The 19,926-nt window shown below is 37.2% G+C and overlaps 1 protein-coding gene across 3 annotated transcripts in view; it reads right to left on the bottom strand.

The window, feature by feature from the left end:
* LOC146367917 (guanine nucleotide exchange factor VAV3-like) overlaps positions 1-19,926 on the bottom strand; it is a 55,099-nt gene that overhangs the window by 28,737 nt on the left and 6,436 nt on the right. For 2 of the 3 annotated variants that reach the window (XM_084912063.1, XM_084912065.1), the window contains exons 3-15: positions 14,525-14,583; positions 13,825-13,890; positions 13,178-13,295; positions 12,091-12,183; positions 11,658-11,726; positions 11,465-11,568; positions 10,976-11,075; positions 10,592-10,687; positions 6,367-6,435; positions 5,813-5,899; positions 4,493-4,578; positions 3,889-4,021; positions 404-513 (exon numbers count right to left, since the gene is read on the bottom strand). In XM_084912063.1, the coding sequence (XP_084768189.1) occupies positions 404-513; positions 3,889-4,021; positions 4,493-4,578; positions 5,813-5,899; positions 6,367-6,435; positions 10,592-10,687; positions 10,976-11,075; positions 11,465-11,568; positions 11,658-11,726; positions 12,091-12,183; positions 13,178-13,295; positions 13,825-13,890; positions 14,525-14,583 (1,190 nt within the window). The remainder of the gene's footprint in view (positions 1-403; positions 514-3,888; positions 4,022-4,492; positions 4,579-5,812; positions 5,900-6,366; positions 6,436-10,591; positions 10,688-10,975; positions 11,076-11,464; positions 11,569-11,657; positions 11,727-12,090; positions 12,184-13,177; positions 13,296-13,824; positions 13,891-14,524; positions 14,584-19,926) is intronic. The other variant, XM_084912064.1, reaches the window with a different exon arrangement.

The raw sequence follows: 19,926 nt of genomic DNA, 5'->3' as shown, positions 1-19,926 counted from the left end.
GCAGATGGGATATCTGCCCGCAAAAGCTTCCTACTGTTACAAAATAATATGAAAGATATATCTCCATAAAGCACTGATTTGAAAAACCATCGAGGCAGAGTGACTTCTTTGTAGTTCTGCAGCTCTCTGGAACAGTTTATGTTAACGTGCAGCTGTATATGTGTGTGTGAGTGTGTTATCTTACTGTTGTCAGCAGTGTGTGCTTGGTAACAGCTAAGACCTGATCAAACAGTGCACATGAAAGAGTCAACACCTCTTTTGGCCTTGGAATAACACACATGCAAACAAAGACAAATAAACACCGTACACACCCACACCCACGCATAAGACCAGTGTGATTACGTGTCTGCAGCACGGCTACCAAACTGTCACCGCTGTGGTGTTCATGTCTCTGTATACTTACATGGCCATTTCAAACTGATCCAGCCACTTCTTCTTCAGCTCTCTGGTCTTAAAAAAGAGTTCAAAGCCCGTGTGCCCCTGCTGGTGTGTCACATAGAACCCGTAGCACCACTGTGGGGTTCAAGAAGAAGGAAATAATCAAATTCACTGGTGTGTTTTGTTTTCTTTTTCTTTCTGATGCATTTTGGGTGCAGAAGCATTTATGTGTGGAGCTAAACTGGCTAAATATATACAGGAATAATTACCTCACAGAATCAACACTTTCGTGGCGGGGGACACAGTAGTTTGGTTGGTGAAAATCTTTCTTCACAGCAAGAACAAACTTTTCATCTATGTCATAAATCCCCAATACCATGACAGGTTGTTGCAATGTAGTTATCCGTTTAACTGTAAACAGTGCATCGTGCTCTGTAATTGGGATGGATGCATTGTCTGAAATACCAGAGAATGACTACTGAGCTACTGGCTGTTAAAACAGCTGAATAAAAACATTTAGGGAAAATAAAATACACCCAAGTAAACTCTGAGTAACTCCATCCGATGCTGTTGTTTTACTGGTTATCATATATTCCAGTTTGTGAGTTTGTATTTAAGTTAGGAATGCAGACGCCCACACGGTCTTTTGTCAAGCTGAAAATATTGTTACACATTCGATAATAATAAAATAGCGCTGCATTTTGGGAAAACATGTTTATAGGCCTTTTTTTCTTTTTTATGAAACAAACAGGACAAATTTTACATTATTAAATATGAAACTCAAGTTGAGAGACAGTCACCTTAGCTTCAGTTAGTCTACACGCATTTTTTTAATTTAGACTATAATTCAATTCAATTGACTTATATGCCATCTGCTGCAACTATAGCTCTGACTATACATTCATACAGTACTTTAGAAACCAATGCAGGCACAGTGACACCGTCTGCACATTGACAGACTTGGGTGGTCCAAACCTGCCCAATAAAGTCCTTGGGGCCCCCCTAGTGAGACCAGTGACACTTGAGTTGTAAGTTACATAAACCCATACAAATTGGCAATGAAAAACTAAAGACTCATATTGCTGATAAGCTGCAGTGTGAGCTCAATCTATTCAGCTCCCAGTAGTTTATTGCTTGTGAGTGAGGACGATGTGCAGGTCAGACTTTGAGAACTACCCCTTATCTCGCTTTAAAACTAAAAAGATGTCATTCATCAGCTTGTGAAGCTGTTTCACTCAAAAACTACAAATACGTTGGAAATGTGTTGAGGATACTGTGTGCTCACAGTCGTTGGTGATTTCCCTGATCCATTTCTGCACCTACAGAAAATGTCTCTCTTTTCTTTTTTCTATTTTGCCTCTGCAATCAAAGACAACTATGTTTGCACTGTTATAACTATAGCTACATTTATCTATGATTGTACTGTGTGTATGGTTATGTATGTGCCAGTGCAAGTACAAGTGCAATTTTTTTGTTTTCATGAAAAAGCAAAGTCACTTGAGCCAAATGCCCCCCCCGTCAAAGTTGCCTGTCCAGTTCATGTGGTCTGTTGCCAAGCTTGCACATGCAAGGAAACCTCCTGCTGTGAAGTGACAGTGCTAACCACTGCAACCAGAAGTGCTACAGACACAGTGCTTCTAATGTATGTGATAAGTCAATCAGGATTAGCTTCATATCTACCGTACAGACATAAGAGTGGTGCCTGTACTGCAGTATAGGGGAAATAAACCCATTCACCAAAATGCCAAATTCTTCTTTTACTGTTCCATCACACACGAGACATGTCTAAAGAAAATAAGCACATTAAGAAATGGGTGCTATTTCCTCATCACCAGCATTTATGCCTTTAATTTTATTTAGCATCATTTTGAACCACCTTGTAATTTGTAATCTTGCCAATCACACATTTCTTTTAGTTCAAACAATGACATGACAAGACAGACAAAAAGAGGAAGACCACAGAGAAAGGTTTAGAGAAGCAGCGACAAGAGGACAAGCAGATTGTTGGTGTGACAGAAGAGAAGAAGATGATGAAGGTGGAGAAGAAAAAGACAAAGAATGACAAGGCAAAAAGAAATGCAGACACCACCCTTCTAACATAAAGCCATAACACTTTTATCAGTCTCCACTGACGTCTTTGTGCCAAGATGGCTGCCACCAGCCTCACAGATCAGTGCATCAAGAGAGCAGCAGCAATAAGATTTTAACACGTGCTCTGCACAGAGAGTACTGAATGACTTAAGCTGTGTTAACATTGAGACAGAGCGTTCTAATCTGTCTTAGAGAAACCAGAAAGCTTTGGAAAGTCCTAAATTTCAGAACATAACTTCTAGGCCAGAAACCAGCCAGCTCTACCAGATCTTGACCACGTCTTCTGAATTTTAAACTGACAACTGTTTGCTTGTTGTCTTCAGAAGCATATTCAATTAACCAGCTATCCTCAAATGCATTTTTTTTCGACCACTAGCTACTAAATAGCTCCACAGCAGCACTTTCAGTTTAAGTGCCTTGCCCATGGGTCCATTAAGGGACTTTTTAAATCATTTCCCAAACCTCTTGGCTTTTTCAAGTCTAATCTGCTTTAGCTGATTGTGTCATATTTAATAACAGGAAAAGTGGTTGGGCTTTACCTGTCTGTGACTGGCTGGCTCTGAAAAGTCCTGAGAGTTTCTGAGTGTTAAATCATTGATAACCGTGAGGGTGCTCGGTGTTCACAGCACTCAATGAAATCTACCAAAAAATGGGCTGTAGCTTTAAATGGCCTCGGAGGATTGCGCACATCCTTCACCTGATATTAATATCGCTGTCTTGTGTGTTCATGGGGGTAGGTACAGAGTATGTCTTTCTCTGAATATTAGTTTGTGGGTGCAAGTCTTGCGACAAAGAAATTCTTACGCATTTGTCTGTGTCATTTTGTGCAGCATTAAATAAAGGTCGTATGTGATTGATGGAGCTTTAGGTTGAAAGCAGGATAAAAATGAAGGGTAGAAATGTATCCGACCGTGTTAAGAATCATTAAGGGGTTTATGTCACTGCATGTTTCAGACAAGATTTTTAATTCAGAAATATTGAATAATCCTATCTAAAATATACCAATCACTGTCAAACAGAAAATAGACAATAGAGTAAATGAGGATGATAATAGAGTGTCTTTGAGAAAAACCACAGAGCCATTTCATTCTGGCAAGCTGTCACTTTCACATTAGCAATCAGCAGCAGAGTGAGAAGACACCATCTGTGGGCATACATCAACAAGACATCAACAAGTCCACTCCACTACAATACGGCCTGCAAATGTTCCCACAAGCCGAAAGATAGCATCGTGTGTAAACTGTATGCACCTTACGGGCTTCTACATCCATGTTTGCCAAAAAACAAATAAACGCTACAGCCAAACTGAATGACAACATTCCTTAGTGTATTCATTAGTGTAATTTACAGACAGATAAAGATCCATTTAACAATAAAAGATGATGTAGAAAAATACTAATATAGTACACGGTGTCTGACCTTTTTACCCTCTCTGTCAGGCGTGGGGTTGTTTGTGATCTTGAAGTAGTTGAGGTCGAGTATGTCTTTCATCTCATAGTTGTCTCCTCTTCGCTTGCAAACAATGACTGCCACATCAAATAAAAAGATGTGCCTATTAAATAAGAAGACAGAGTGTTACATTGCTTCATTATTAACATGAGTATATATGTCACGTACAGTTGTTGCAAAGTAGGTTTGTTTTTATTATTATTACTTTCTTGCCTTAGAGGTTAAGAAAGCTGACACCAGTATTTGGCTTAACTCTGAAGGTAAATATATCAGATACCAAAGTTTTAGTCTGACGTTTTCTTGGATGCCTGAAAGTGTTTGTATCCCACAACTTTTGTAAGTCGTTGCCAACAAAACAAGAACCCTATGACCCCAAGTCAGTAAACTCAATATTGCTGATTCTTTCTTTCTTTTTTTTTATTTACAAAAATGAAACCAACTTATTTTCACTCCAAATTCCACATTTTTCCAAAAATTTGAAAACCATTACATTAAAATGTATTTAACATGCATGTGTTTCCTGTCTGCAATCCTAATTTTCCTTCCCAAACAATGAACTTGGAGGTACAACAACCTGTCCTGTTTCTTCTTGTCAACACTGGAGACTATGCGCACCTCTCCATCTCCCTTTGGCCGGCCGTAGGTGACTAGCGGCGTATTCTGCAAAGAAAACACGAAGGAGGTAAAAACGCTAGACTGTACACTTTGGAGATCAAGCAACTCTTAAAATGTCAAAGCTCGTCTTTCTCAAGGCTTGAAAAACATACAAGGATCATATCTGATTAAGTCAACATTTTGATGCAGAACTGGGACCTACCAACTGGAATCCAAGCGAAAGTTGAATTTAAAGAGTTAAAAAGAAGAGAAAAATAAATGAAGATAGTTTGAGAAAGCAAAAGGTTTTAATCACACCTAACAGCTACTTCAGGAATGCAATATATATTCATAAAAGTAACTAAAAGTATACTAATATGAATCAAATCCCCATAAAATATTAACTTCTGCAAATAAATTTTCACATAATATTCACAATAAGACATCAGGTAAGTTTTTGGACATTCAACTGATTAGATCAGTTGATTCCTGCCACCTGATTCACTGATTAAAGTTCATTCATGTGCAATCAGGTCAAGACAAGGATGAGGGTCTTTGTAATCTGACAAGCTCTCTTGTCTCTGCTGCTGGGTTTCACGACTCTCTGTAACCTCCCTGTTTTTTCTTTGACCAGCTTCTCTCAACTACTGAAACCTTCAGAAATGTAAAAACATAATTTACATTTTAATATCAGCGGTAATGCTGAACAATAATACAAATATATTTCAGTGGATGCAGCTAAATTGCATTAATTATCCATAATTATGCAGATTACTTTTAAATCATTCTTATCTAAAATGTTTTATTATCCCATCAGACATTTATTATGATTCTGTTTTTAATCACAGTTGAAAAATCTACAAAAAAAAAGAAAAATTCTTCACATCTCGCACCTAAGAAGAATGACTGAAATATTTAGTAAGCTATTACCCAATACATTTTCTGTGGATAGTCATCACTGCAGCTCTAAATGGTATTATCTTTCTCTAAATCTCTGATATGGTTTAAGGCAGGATTTTTAAGACCTCAAAGATACATAAAATACACTTTTTACCTCTATTATTAGCCGTTAAGTACATATTATAGTGGCATCTTTTATCATTGTGCATGTTTGAGCTGAATTCTGTTTCGTGGTGGATTCCCTTAGACTACATTAAATTTAGACAAAGACTGGACTTTTTAAGCACTTGCGAAAACTGAAAGTCTTCTAAAAGAAAAAACATGTTGCAGTGATATTTTACACTCTTACGTGGTCAATCCTAACAGCTGCTGCTAATTGTTGAAAAAATCTTTATTTTACCAGGTTTTCAATAGACCTCTGGTACTGGTCGATCTCCCTTAGAGTCTCATTATCTCTCTTCACCTCGTTGACGTACTGAGCCAGGTCCTGACAATACAGACCCACACAGACACAAAAACACACATATTATGTTTTGTAAGTTCAGTCTGAAGGAATTTAAACATGTAAAACAAATCGTGTTGTAAAGACAGTATGATGTCTTTTGTGCTACATTTTGGGGAAATCGCCCATTTAAAATATGTGCATGTTTCAGTGCTGAGAATTAGATGGGGGGACAAAGTGAATGACAATATTCTCCACACCTTTACTTTAAATCGATAAATGTGTGTTTGTATTGTAGTTTCTTTTTCTTGTTTGTTTCTTCAGTCAGGAAAGCCATCATGTCATGTTGTGTGTGTGTGTCTGTGTTTGAGTTTACTTCCTATTTTTATTTAATAGGTATTGATAGCTGAATGGCACAGACCGTTTGGAATAATCTGCTGAATCAGCCTGCTTTTGCTAACGGTCTAAAATCACTATGATTACGTACCATTTACCATAAGCACTGCACTTACTTTCATGGCATCAAGAGCGATCTTCAGGTTGCACTTGTCAGCAGCATCCTGAGTGTGTTTGACTAGCTCCTGTTAGAGAGGAAAAGAAAATAAGTGGCAGACTACATCCACTAACAGAACTACAATTGCATAGGCAAGCACATTTAGCATCACTACATGGATTGATTTTATATTAAGGATCACTTTTAAATTGTATGAAAGACAAGATTCATCCTATACCAAATGGGTCCCTTCATATTCAGAGGACAGCTGTTAAAACATCAGGATAGCATCAGGTAATTAGATAATTATACTCTGAAATCAAAATTTAATGAATGAAGAAAGAAAGGGAGGGTTTTTTTTCCTTCTGCTTTGTTTAATTTTCAAACTATATGAAAAAAAAAGCTTCTCGGCAAAGGCTGGTGATGGGATTTATCAAAGTATAAATATAATTTGAAGCAAATGAAGTAGTTTAATTCTCGTCCATGATCTTTCAGAATGAACAATTAGAAATACAATACTGTGCAAATGTCTTGAGTCGTTCCTCATTACTTTATATTTTACATGGAAAGTGGGATAGTGCAGTGATTCGCTGAAATGTGCAAATATTCATGGAAAGCATACAAAGCAAAACAGTTCTAATGAACATGAAATTTTATATTTGGTAAGATCAACTTTATTTTTCAACACAGCCTAAAATCTTGTAGGCAAGCTTCGGCTGCTGCTGCCTTTTGTTCCATTGTATATGAAGTTGAGTCCACACTGCTTCACTAATGTTGAGGTTTGGGCTCTGAGGGAGCCTATAACTGACAATGTTTGTATGTTTTCGAATCCAGGTATGCTTTTACTGCATTGGTAGTGTGTTTGGGATCATTTTTATGCTGTTGCAGTTGGCAATCAGATGCTTTTCAAATGGTATTGCGTAGGAGAGCAAATTCTGACGGTACTTTTCTCTGTTTATACTTTCATCAGTTTGACAAGACCCCAACACCATCCATCGTCTTTGCCTCCACCATGTTTTAAAGATGGCTGTAAACACTCACTGTTGCTGTCCCAGCGTCCTCCTTAGTGGAGATTTGAACCAAAAATTTCAATTTTGGATTCGTGACTCAATAAGACCTGCTGCCACTTATTGTCAGTCCAGTTTCAGTATGGCGCATAATTGATCTCAGTTTTTTTGTGCGGTTTCACATCCTCAAAAATCCTTCCGTGACAGCCACGCTTCCACCGAGACCATTTTTGATGAGGCTTCAGTGAGCAGTAGATGGATGAACTGAAGAGTCAGCGGCATCTCTCAGGTGTCGTGTCAGGCCTTTGTTGACTGACAGATACTTTTCAACTACTAAAAATACTTTTTATGCCTAAACTTTGGCATTTTGAGGAAATTCGGGAAGAAATTATGTGGTCTAAGGCGTTTGGAAAGAAAAGCGTCTGGACTTCCAAGAAGCTTCTTCAGTTCTAAGGTCAAATTTTGGAGAGTCCCAGATTTAAGCCCTGTGGGAGTGTTCCCCCAAGAGGGACAATGGACCCCCTAGTGATCCTCTAACCTAATCACACGAACCAAGGTGTGAAAACGGGTGTAGGTCACAATCAGCCAAGGTTTCAGGTGAACTCAGTGTGAAACCTAGCCCCACGCTATCATGTGATTTCCTGAGGTCAGAAGGCCCAGGATGTGAGTGGGTGTTAAGGTGTCTGGGATCCTACACAGACAAGAAATCGCGTGCTTCTGCAACAAGCTGCAAGTAACAAAGTGCCTAAATACACTGTTTAAAATAGGTTCTTTGCTAAGTTGCCTATTATGTGTAGACACAACACTGACTCACCTCATGAGTTGGCCAAGAAAAATAAATAAATAAATTTTTTAAATGGTCGGGCACAAGGACTGGATGGAAAATGAGTGAAAAAGCAGCCAATGTCCGAAGATAAATGAGGAAGGAAAATATAAAGACTTGAGAAGTGGCTCAAGACTTTTGCACACTATATAAATATCAGTAATGTAAAGGTAAAGATAATTAATTCCATAATATATTCATAAAATCCATTATATAGATAAATTTGACAGTGTACATCCATCCATCCATTCATTCGCTTCCACTTATCCTTTTTCAGGGTCGCGGGGGGGGGGAGCCTATCCCAGCTGTCTTAGGGCGAGAGACAGGGTGCACCCTGGACAGGTCACAAGTCTGTCACAGGTCGCAAGTCTAGCACATAGACACAGACACCTCTTCGCACTCACTCATAAAACAGTTTTAAATTTTAAAGTTCTTCTGTTCTTCAAGCTTGAAGTATAAAGATGAATACACACATGGTTTTTCTCTTCCTAGATGCAATAAACAAAACTCATATGAATACACTGCACTGCTGACATTCAAATACTGTTGAATGTCAGCAGTTAAAGTGCAGGAAGAAAAAGGGATGTCTCACACACACACACACACACACACACACACACACACACCTATTTCTTTAATCACATGGAAGTTACTGTTGTGAGCGCAACCTGCACAGGGGAATCAATCTGTTGATGAAACCTGTCCACAATCTCCCATGGAAGACGTTGGGTTCATTACCATCAAAACAACTGTTAAGCAATAAAGAAAACATGAAACAATTCTAGACCACAGTGAATTGTTTCCACAGCAAATAAGACTACGTACTTGAACAGAAAACGTGTTTGCTAGCATTGTGCTTCATTTTCTGCTGACATTTTATTTTTAATTCTAGACAGATGCTGCTAGTTAAAAATACATGCCGCCGATACTCTGTTTGCTGTGTGTGTTTGATGTTCGTGGCAGAAAAACTGCGTTAGCAAGATTTAATCATTATTACAGCATTATGTATATTATATGTGCTTAATATTAAAAGTGGTAGAATGACTTTCGGTGTGACTAGCTCTGTGGTAACGTTACACAATAAGAGATTAACTATTGTTCAAACTGGTGTGTCTGCGCCGTGTATGGCACAATGCTCTTTCCTAACTGTGCTGTAACCTCTTTCACTTAATTTCCACCTCGCCACTTCTTTTCCCCTTTCATTCTTTTTTGTCCCTCCATCACACAGTTTCTCCTCAGGGGTGTCTGATAACTCCCAGGATCAACACCATTCACCATGGAGGGCTTTACCTTCCACAACAATTTTTTTTAAAAAGCTCTCTAGGCAAAGCCCTCATCTATCCTGCCAGCTGTAGTCTGACCTCTGATTCATACTGAGCTGGGGAGATGGTGTCATACAGTAAATCAGTATGCAGTGAAATCTGTGGGAATCTAACAAGCTTGAAGTCTGGAATCCAGTATGTGAATGAATACTTTATGTACAACTGTCCTGCAAAATGTGTAACAAATCTACATAAATTCTGAGAATGATTTAAAACAATCTTGGTTCAGTTAATTTTGGAGGAAAAAGGAGAATATATCAAAATGCACTAACATAATGAACTAAATAATAACCTAGACTTTTTTTGAGTGTGGATCTTCTGGGATATCAAAGGGAGAGAACAATGAATCAAATTTGTGGAGGATGTCGCCCTCAAGTGGTCACTGACATGCTACAAGGTAGTTGGAGCAACTAAAATAAAGTTGACAAAAGCCCTTTTCCCTCTGAAGTGATTAAAACTTGCACCAAATGTAAAAAATATTTTTAGTATTAATTAAACATCAAACTTTTTATGGATTTTTCTAGGGCACACATAGAAAAACCAAACAACATCTGGAAATTCTGGATGTTCGTTCCTCCCATAGCAACAAGTAACAGTGCAAGCACCCCAGCAAGAAGCTGGGTTGCAACTGACAATTATTTTTATGACCAGTTGATGAATGCTTTAGTATTTAAAATATCTGCAAATGATGATAAAATTCTTTCAATAGCAGTATGTGTTCCGGTGTTTTTTTTAGTGGGTTACCCATCTTTCATTTTTTTTAACCAAATTAAAAATGTTTCCTTTATTATCCCAGGAGATTAAGATAAAAAAAAATCCCACCTATGAACCTGGAACAACCCAATTTTTTTCAATTTGACATTTTTGCTTTCTTTTCTGGGATCAATCAACTAATCTTTCGCTACACATAAACATAAATTATTCCACTGAAATTGCTCAGTATAAATGTAGATATATATAAAGTGATAAGTGAGTCATAGATATTAAAATAATACCAAATACTTGTTAACCCAAAGAAAAAATAACAAAGCCACAAAGACTTTTCTTGTCACATATTATTTTTATGCTACTGCGTGAGTCAAACATCTCTACCTGCAAAAGGAGATGATACTTTAGGACTCTCTGCATTGGGACAACCAGCAGGTCCCTCAGTGTAAACTTCCCATTGTTGGCCCTTTTGGAGCACTCCTGGAACAAAAATGCAGTAACTGAACAGTACGACCTAGAATGCAACAAATACATTCACTTTAAGTGTCCTGTTGATGTAACTCTGACTGGCAGTAAGAATGACAACATATATATTTTAAATTCTAGTATCATTGTTGTTAAAGCTGAAGCAAAGGAAGCGCATAATGCATTATCTAAAGACGTGTAAGTGTAGTGAAAACAGTATACACTAGAGGTCACTGAAAGCTTGATCTGTATATCGGTGGTCATTGCATGTTATAGACAGGCCCGCTTCTTCTAATGTCTCACCTCCAGCTTCAGACAAACATCCTCCTTCTCTTTGCAAATGAGGTCTAAAACGGCGATGGCAATTTCCACTCGACTGCAGTATATTCCATAAATGAGCAATCTAGAAAAATTCAATGGAAATGAGGTCATGATGAGTGGTGACTAGCAGGAAGGGACATTGGGTGTGCACGGAGGGCCACACATGTTGTTAAGGATCATTTCTCAAACAGCTGTATATACATATATATATTTAGTTTCAATCTGAACCTTTTTGAAACACACCTGTACAAAGTTTAAGGACTTAAAATGTGTGGGCTTAAAGAATGATTTTTTTTACACAACACTGACAGCTTTAATATAAATTTTGCAGATAGCAATCAATGAAAATTAAATTACTACAAAAATCAGCACTTCTGTAGTTGCATGTTTCCACAAGCAAAAGTTCAACTCAAATAACTCTGAGACTTTTCTTTTCTGTTACATGCAACATGTTCATAATTCCTCAGATACCTCTCTTTGTAGCTGATAAAAATCTGGTAGAGATTTAAGGCATTTTTGTTTAAGATGGAATCCTGCACTTCAGCCATCAGGCTCTTGTGAAGTCTAACCAAGTCCTGCATCAGAGAAAGAAGCCGTCAGTATCTGAACAGAAAAGTGTATCTTTCAATTGTGTGTGGCAAGAGTGAGAACTAGCGTGACTTACTGGAATGTTTACAAAAACTTTGTCTATTTCAGCAGTAGAGAAGAATTTCTTCAGTGGGTTCAGGAAATACTGGAGACAGAAGCATTGAAAACCTAAATGAAACTGAATTCAGCTCCTCTTCTTAGGCCATTTTACTTATTTACTGTACAGCTGGAAACTACAAACAGCGTGAAAGTGAATTTGTAAATAATTTATAACTCATACTGAAACCATTTACACACGTCACGTAGGATGTTTGACAGCAAACAAATTAGGGAATTGGCAACTGGGGATTTCCCCAAAATTCCCCATAAAAACCCCAATATTGTGCTCCGTGTGTTGTATAAAATTATAACAATTACAGCATTTACTGTCACTGAGATTAGATTTAGCATTATGATGCAGTAAATCCATCATTTGTTAGTTCAAAAGAGGAAAAACAAGAGTTCAGTACCTTCTCAATTGACTCGAGGGTTTCCGTGTATTTCTCCTCTGTCTGTTTAATCTCTGTAAGGCAGCAGCTTCGGATATCAACCTCTGCTTGCTTCTAGAAAGACAGATATCTTAGAAACTGTTGCTTGAATGTTTAAAAGGAAAAAAAATATTTTTGTTAAGCCTTTATTTCTATCTGCAGACAGGAAAGCAATGTTTTAACAGCCACCAAACAGAGAGTAAGGTGCAGCAGGTGGCAAGTGAATAGATGAACAGAACAAAATTAGGCCCCTTCAAACCAAAATTTACTAAAATACTTTTAAAACTATCAAGAAATCGGAAGAATCTGCCTTTGATATGCTTTAAATTTTAGGATTAGTTAGGAGGATTTTTCAGTGTGCAAGTATAACCCATATAAAATGTTTCAATAGTTAGATTTATTCTATTCTTTATTCTAAGTAGTAGGATTTAAATAACAGACTAGTAAGGTATCTCACCTTATTTTATAATGTAATTAAGTCATTCATGTGTGTGTACATGTTTAGACATCTTTGTGAGGACAGAAAATTGTCATGCTACTACACTTGTGGGGCCCCACAGTCACTTATGGGGACAAAATGCCCGTCCTCATGAGTTCGAAGGCATTTTTGAGGCTCAAAATGTGGTTTCAGTGTCAGGGTTACAATTAGGTTGGGGTTAGTACTTATGGTTAGAGGGTTGGTACTTAGTTTTTCACAGGACTTACAATCCCATGAAATTTTTCTACATGACTCTATAGAGATTAGGGGCTGCAGAGGGGCATAAGACTACTATAACGTATATGTCTCTTAACTCAGTATATATTAGTATATGACTGGAACATTTTTTTACACTGTGGAAGTGTAAGTTATTTAAATTATGAGTCTTGCTCAGTAAAGATGTTGTAATACTGAGTTTTAGAGGATTATCTTGCACCGGGTAAGAAGCTGCACTAAACTTTTAGTAATTAGGATTTTGTGGATTTTGTTTCCAACAACGCCCACCAACTATTCGACATGTGAGTTAAAGGTATTCAGTGTTTTGTGTGGTGTTTGAGAGGTGTGTGTGTGAGCGCTGACTAATTGTGGTACCAGTGGGGGAAGCTGCTCCGTTCTCATGAGGTCTTCATAGATCTCGCCACCAGCATAATCGTCTTCTAGGCCATAGACCGCTGCATACAAGTCGTCTTCGTCCTCAGGAACATTCTCACTATGACATACACACAAAAAATAAACACCACTGAAATCTGCTGATTATCAGTTAATTTTTTGCATTCACAAGAGATGCAAGAAGTAACCTTTGTTACACCAGTTGAGTAACTCAGCATTAAATAACAATCACTGCGTTTAACATTCAGGAATTATGTATTTCCAAAAGGAATGATTCACAGAAATGAAAATTCTGGAGATTATTAAAAGCCTTATTTGCCACGAGCATAATGCAAAAATTGCTCTATACACCTGTGATTACTCTTCTCTGTCGATCAATCACATTGTCAGCAGCACCCATCCAGATCCCTGATGTGGGTGTGCAAGCACTCAGCAAAAACATGTAGAATTACTCATTCATTTCCTCTGACAGTAACATTGAAACGGAGCCAAGCCAGTTAACAAAACATGTGGGTGTCCAGACCCCAGGAGAGCATGGATGATGAGCAGAGCTGGTTCTGTTACTGAGTGAAATAATCACATTCTATCAACACTAGTAATGGGCCCACAGAGAGAAGCTTCATACATACTCAATCATGTCTTCCAGATTGTTGTAAATGTCCTCGTTTTGTAGGCTCTCGTCCGTTGGAAATGGCCTGGAAGTGACAGTAAAGTAGTATAAGCTTCAGTATTTAACAGAATAAATGCTCCAGTCGGGGGGGAAAAAGCACTGCTGAGTAACTTAGGACAAGAAAATAACTTTAGATAAATCAGCATGTATTTAGATATCAAGAGCAGTCTAATGGGTTTTTGTATAATAGAAAAAGATGGAAACTTATAAAAACCAAGCGTACTTTGTTCAAAAGAGGAAGACTTGCAATTGTTTAAAATATATTTTACACTAAAAAATGATTAATGATCACTTGTTAGAACTGCTGAACTGATCGTTGAGATCAACAGTATCTATTCTTAACTACTTTGCAGCCTGTGCTTGATTTCTGTTTTTGACATATTGATTTTGTATACTTACTCAACAATTATATCTTGTCTTTTAATTTAATATCACTGCTGTTTGCACAGTCGAGTATAAATAGAAACATTTTTAATCATTAACTAAAACAGCTGTTAAAGATGGAAATTAGACATAGCTATAAATGTGCCTGCAGTGTGGGTAAGGTGAGAAGGAGGAGGAGATAAGATATAAGTGAAAGGAAAGTTCACATGGTTAGATGACCTTTTTTTCCTAGAAATAACACTTAGAAGCAATTTACTGAAAACTTAATGACTTACTTGAATCCTGCTTGCTGAGCAACTGTCGTGTGAGAAAGCTTGGACAGAGTGTCCATAACCTGGAGAAACAAAATGTGAAATTACATTTGTTGGTTTGGTATAGAGAGACAGAAAGAGAGGACTGACTGAAGAGAGAGAGAGAGAGAGATACATGTTTAATAATGCAAATATATGACACTTATTGTGATTCCCAGTTTCATAATTAAATCTGATTCGCTGAGTTAAGCTTTCAATTGAAGCTTTAATTATCATATGAAAGTCAGATTTAAAGCTCTGATAGATTTCCTGCTTAATAACAATACCAGCTTGCAGGGCAAGCCAAATTGAAACAAATATGGGTGCTTCACATCGTTCAAAACCAATTAATTACTTTTATCCAAATGTTCCAGCGTGGAAACAAGATGTATCAGGGTCTAATCGCAAGCAACGCTGTGTACTTTAACCAAGACAGAGGAGCTGTCACAAAAACATACAATTAAATAACTAGCCTTCTTTTACTAAATTATGTATGGATGTGTTCCCATAGCAACATAAAGGGGCAAAATGTAGCTTTTAAGAAAACACTGAGCCCATGCATTTCTTATATAACAAATATTAAGGATGAATGGGCAGTTGCCGGGTTATTCTGTGAAGGAAGACTCACACACTAAGCTGAATGCACAACTTGAGGAGTTTGTCCCAAAGAAAAAAAAAATTGCCACTGTTTGGAAACATTTTTGGCTTTAGTAAAGAAAACAAACAAAAGGAAGACAACAAAAAATGGTTTCTGCAATTGAAGGTAATACCACCATTTATTTATTTATGAACAAAGCAGGACAGCAATACCACAAAGGTAATACCACCTACCTGTTACAACACTTGGAGCACACTTGGAGCACAATTTTAATAGCTGATTATATTTATAGTACAAACCTAGTGAACTATGAGTTTAGGTTATGTCGCCCTGGAGCTTACTCAGTCAATGTCTTGGGTGTGTCATTAATCACAATCTTTAATGAAGGAGCATTTTTGATGAGTTTTCCACTTGCAATTAATAAGCATACAAATCTATCCCATCCCTAAAATCTATCTTTTGACATGAACGCAGCAAAGACCAACGCACAAACAAAAAGAAAGAGGCCACATGGAATTGCACAACAGATCATGTTATGACCATGTGAACAAACCTCATGTGCCCACAAGTAAAAGTTTACAGTAAAACCACCAGTAAATAGCTGTAAGCCAAACTCACTGACCACTTTTAATGATGTAATGGTGTGAAGCACTGAGCATCATTTAAACGCCACATCTGTCCATCGCTTTATGTGTTTCTTGAACGCGACAGTGAGTTGTCTGCACTCAAATAGCCTACAGTTACCAGCTCTCAGTGCAATAGGGCATCTTTGGGAACTGCGGTGGAACAGAAAATTCACATTATGGATGTACAGCTGACAAATGCGCAGCAACTCTGTGACGCTATCACGCCAAGGCTTTCCAAAATTTATGACGAATGTTGAACATGTCATCAAGAATTAAGGCAGTTCCTAAGATAAAGTGAGACCCCACCACGTACTAGCAAGGCAGTCGTTAACGTATACGTGACAGTTACAACAGTTTCCTTCACCAAAATAAAAGTTAGCTTCATTCAATTCGATTTTTTTATTTCAATTCACACAATTATGTCGGGAAACTTCATAAAAGGTCCCTGTTAGTCAATATTAAGAAAGAAAACCCAGAGAGTGAGAACAAACCCGCAAAAGTTAAGAAACGGGTCCCTACTTAAACACCACATGATAGTAGCAAAATGTGTCAGCGCATGACACATGACAGATACACACGACACAGACGCAGCTGTTCCGAGCTGTCAGATTCACTGTTTCTTTGATTTTTATTTCTCAATTCCATCTTCTGTGGTTGTTAAATTACATATCAACTTATCTCACATCATAAAGTGAGAATTTTTTGTAACAGTTTACTCTCTAATAGCAGTCTCTGTGTACAGAAGCATTGCGCAAACTACTAGTTATTCTTTACCTATATTTTAAAATTTTGTGCTTTCCACTATAACTGTATTTATTTATTTACTTTATGTGTTTTAATGTGTATCGTGAATAAAATTCAAATTATGAATGCGAAGAGGGAAAGGCCGACAGTGACAGGGAGATGAATTCTCTGGAAGGAACGTTAAACTCACACCATGTGTCACACTTTGTAATGTTCCATAAAATAGTCAAATGTGTGTCAAATTAGTACAAATGTTGTTACACTGACACCTCAAACAGTGCGTATCTGTAAGGGTGTATGCAGAATTGCATTAAATCACTTTTGAGTTATGTGTTAACTACAGAAATACATGATCACCCTGCACATGACAAGGACATAAATACAGGTAATTCGCAGCTGTTCATCCTTAACATAAAAATGTAAACTCCTAATAATATTAATGCATGTGCAACATTGTTATCAGAAAAGTATTTGTCATATTTACTCAGAAAAAGGATTGGAAACATCACTTAAAAAATCACTTAAAACTGTGTAATTATATTTTTTTAAGAGGACCTGTAAAAATCAGTTCATGGACACTGATCATTATTTCTTTCCACTGTGGTACTTGATCATTATGAGATGATTAATTTCTTAAACTTGCTGTAGTTAGTGTCAATATATAATCTTGCCAAAGATTACAGTGCTGTCAGAAGTCTCTACAGGTGAAACATTGCAATGTAATGCAATGTCCCAATTACGACAGAAAAGTAAAATAAATACCAGTTATCTCGTTCACATCATAGTTTCTCTCTATGATAAATTATCCAGTGACAAAGCTGCAAAGTTCGCAAAGTTACATTTTTGGATTTGCAGCTAAGATAGTTATTTGGGTTTGATATAACACCCTTTGAATCTTGAGTTTATCTCCCCTTCCTGTGTGAATAAGTCCTGTGGCTTTGGCTAAACCCAGGTGTGCTTATGACTTGAAAAGAGGCCTGTTTGTAAAGTGTACCCAGCTTTAAAAGTGCAACATTGTGATGTTTGCAGCACTGGAAATGGTTTGTTTGTTTGTTTGTTTGTTTCCCCTGCATCACTGTTTGCACTTAAAAAAATTAGATGCCATAGTGCAGCATAACGTTCCACAATGCAAACAATTATATTGATCTCTGTGAAATTTCTGCGAAAATCTAAGACCACTGATGTAAATGTAAACCTGCTCCTGCACACTTTGTCCACATCATAGCTGGTTTACTTCTAGTGATAGTGATAGCTACTGAATACAAGATTGAAAATCTAAAGAAACATATTAAAGCCAAACTGTTTTTAGATGGATTCAGTGTAACTTGCACAAGAAAGGAGAAAGATCTCTTGTGAATACATGAAATGAACAATCTAACACTGGTTTAAATCACATTCATTTAGTGAAGTGTAAATCCTTCTACGCTGTCTTTTTTAAAAAAAACAAGTTGTTCTCACACCTGACATGTCTGAAAGCCATTTGGCTGAAGCTACATGTGAGTTGAGAAGCAAAGCCACAAGCTAAGCTGAAGACCAACCGCCTTGGTTAGTGTGGCCTATTTACGATGTCTATCGTAAATCCCCGGAGCACTGTGAAAAAGACAGAGAGCTGTAACATCGGATAAGAAATCAAATGTTCATGTTTGCCACTCTGCAGGTGCAATGCAGTCACTTCTCTGTGAAACTTGTTCTAATTTTAGCAAGTACAAATAAATCCATCACACATTCTGCCCTGTGTTGTTTTTGAGTCCCCGAAATAAAATAGACGGTCCATCAAACTTCTGTAAATACTCTCTTGTTTATGCAACTACACAAATTAAAAAGATTGAAACTTCATAAAGGAGAAGCAACTTAGCAGTGAGGTGATTATTTGCCTCCTTACACTAGGTTTCAGTCCATTTCAGGATCCATTTAAAAAGTGTATTTCTTGTTTTTAAGACTTTCGATGGATTAGCACCACCTTCTATTATAGATCTTTTGAAAATCCACATACCAGAGATCTATGAGCCAAATGCTCTTGATATCTTCCTAGATCCAGGCTTGAAAGCAGAAGTAACAGAGCCTTTTCAGCAGGGCCCTCTAATCTTTGGAACAACCTGTTTTCACATAAGATCTGCCCAGTTTGAAACTCTTAAATCATTTAAAAACTCTTTTACACACACACACACACACACACACACACACACACACACACACACACACACACACACACACATGGAGAGAGAGAGAGAGAGAGAGAATAAACTTTGACTTTACTTGACTAGTGCAGCTGACAATGATAATTTTTCATTATTATTAACACAGAAATAACGGCACTAAATATAAAGGTGAAACTTTACATGGTGTGATGATACTAATGGACCATACAGTGATAATCTCTACATGACAGATTTTCAGCTTGGTTAAAGGAATAGATTGACATTTCAGGAAATACATATATTTGCAATAATCAAGGTTGGGCAAGAAGATTAATACCACTGTCTAGTTTGAATGCTAAATATTAGCTTGACCCAGAAATAGGAACAGGCAGTGTGACAGTGTAGCTCTATCCAAAGGAAAAGCGTGTTAAAAGACATGTTAATTTAATCGTTTTGGCAATATATATATGAAATTCATATTTCTTTTGTTTTGTGAAATCCTGTGCTGAGACAGACACCGAAGTTTAAAAGGATAATTTTCCTGGTAGCAGACGGAGATTCTGATATTTTATTCTACTTCTTTCTTTTATTTTCCAAGTTATTTGTTCAATATTTAACAGCAGAGAAACAAATACATTTTTTTGTATATTTGCAGATTACTCTGTGCAGAATTAACGTGTTACTTAATTAATTAATTACTAATGGTCACTTTAATGGTCAATTTGTAAATATATTCCGTTTTTTAAATAATAATCAAGCTGTTCCCGTCTATCACACTGTACAAAATATACATTTTTTTTATTAGCTTCCCAAAACAAAATTAAAGTCCATCAACTTTCTGAGAATGCTCTGATATTTATTTAGCCACCCCAAGGATGATTCTACGAAGATACAGCCAGAAAGAGAATGTAGTGTCGTTAACACAAATTATAATCAGGAACGCATTATTGTTGAGAGTTTTTTGAGGCTTTTGGTAATTGTCAGACTTTATGGGTTATGCAAATGTAACGTTTCAGAAGGGGCTACTTCACACTCTTTGTTTAGTTTTTACCAACCTTAATGTGAGCTTTGCAGAGTTAAGCATCAAAGCACACATTTAAAACGGTATTTTCGCATTCTTCAGTGTGTGATGGTACCAACTGATCACACAGTGATAATCTCTGCATGAAGGTTGCATTTGGCAAGTTAAGGTAAGAAGACCGACAGCGCTCTTATTTCTAAACGCTAAATATTAGCTTAGCGCAGAACAGTGAAGCAGATCGCTTGATGTAACGTCCACCT

This window comes from Perissodus microlepis, chromosome 18, assembly GCF_051167445.1.
Source record: "Perissodus microlepis isolate ML-2025 ecotype Zambia chromosome 18, ASM5116744v1, whole genome shotgun sequence".
Taxonomy (NCBI): Eukaryota; Metazoa; Chordata; class Actinopteri; order Cichliformes; family Cichlidae; genus Perissodus; species Perissodus microlepis.
The sequence above is the reverse complement of the archived record's forward strand: the minus strand, read 5'-3'. Positions and strand labels throughout refer to the sequence as shown.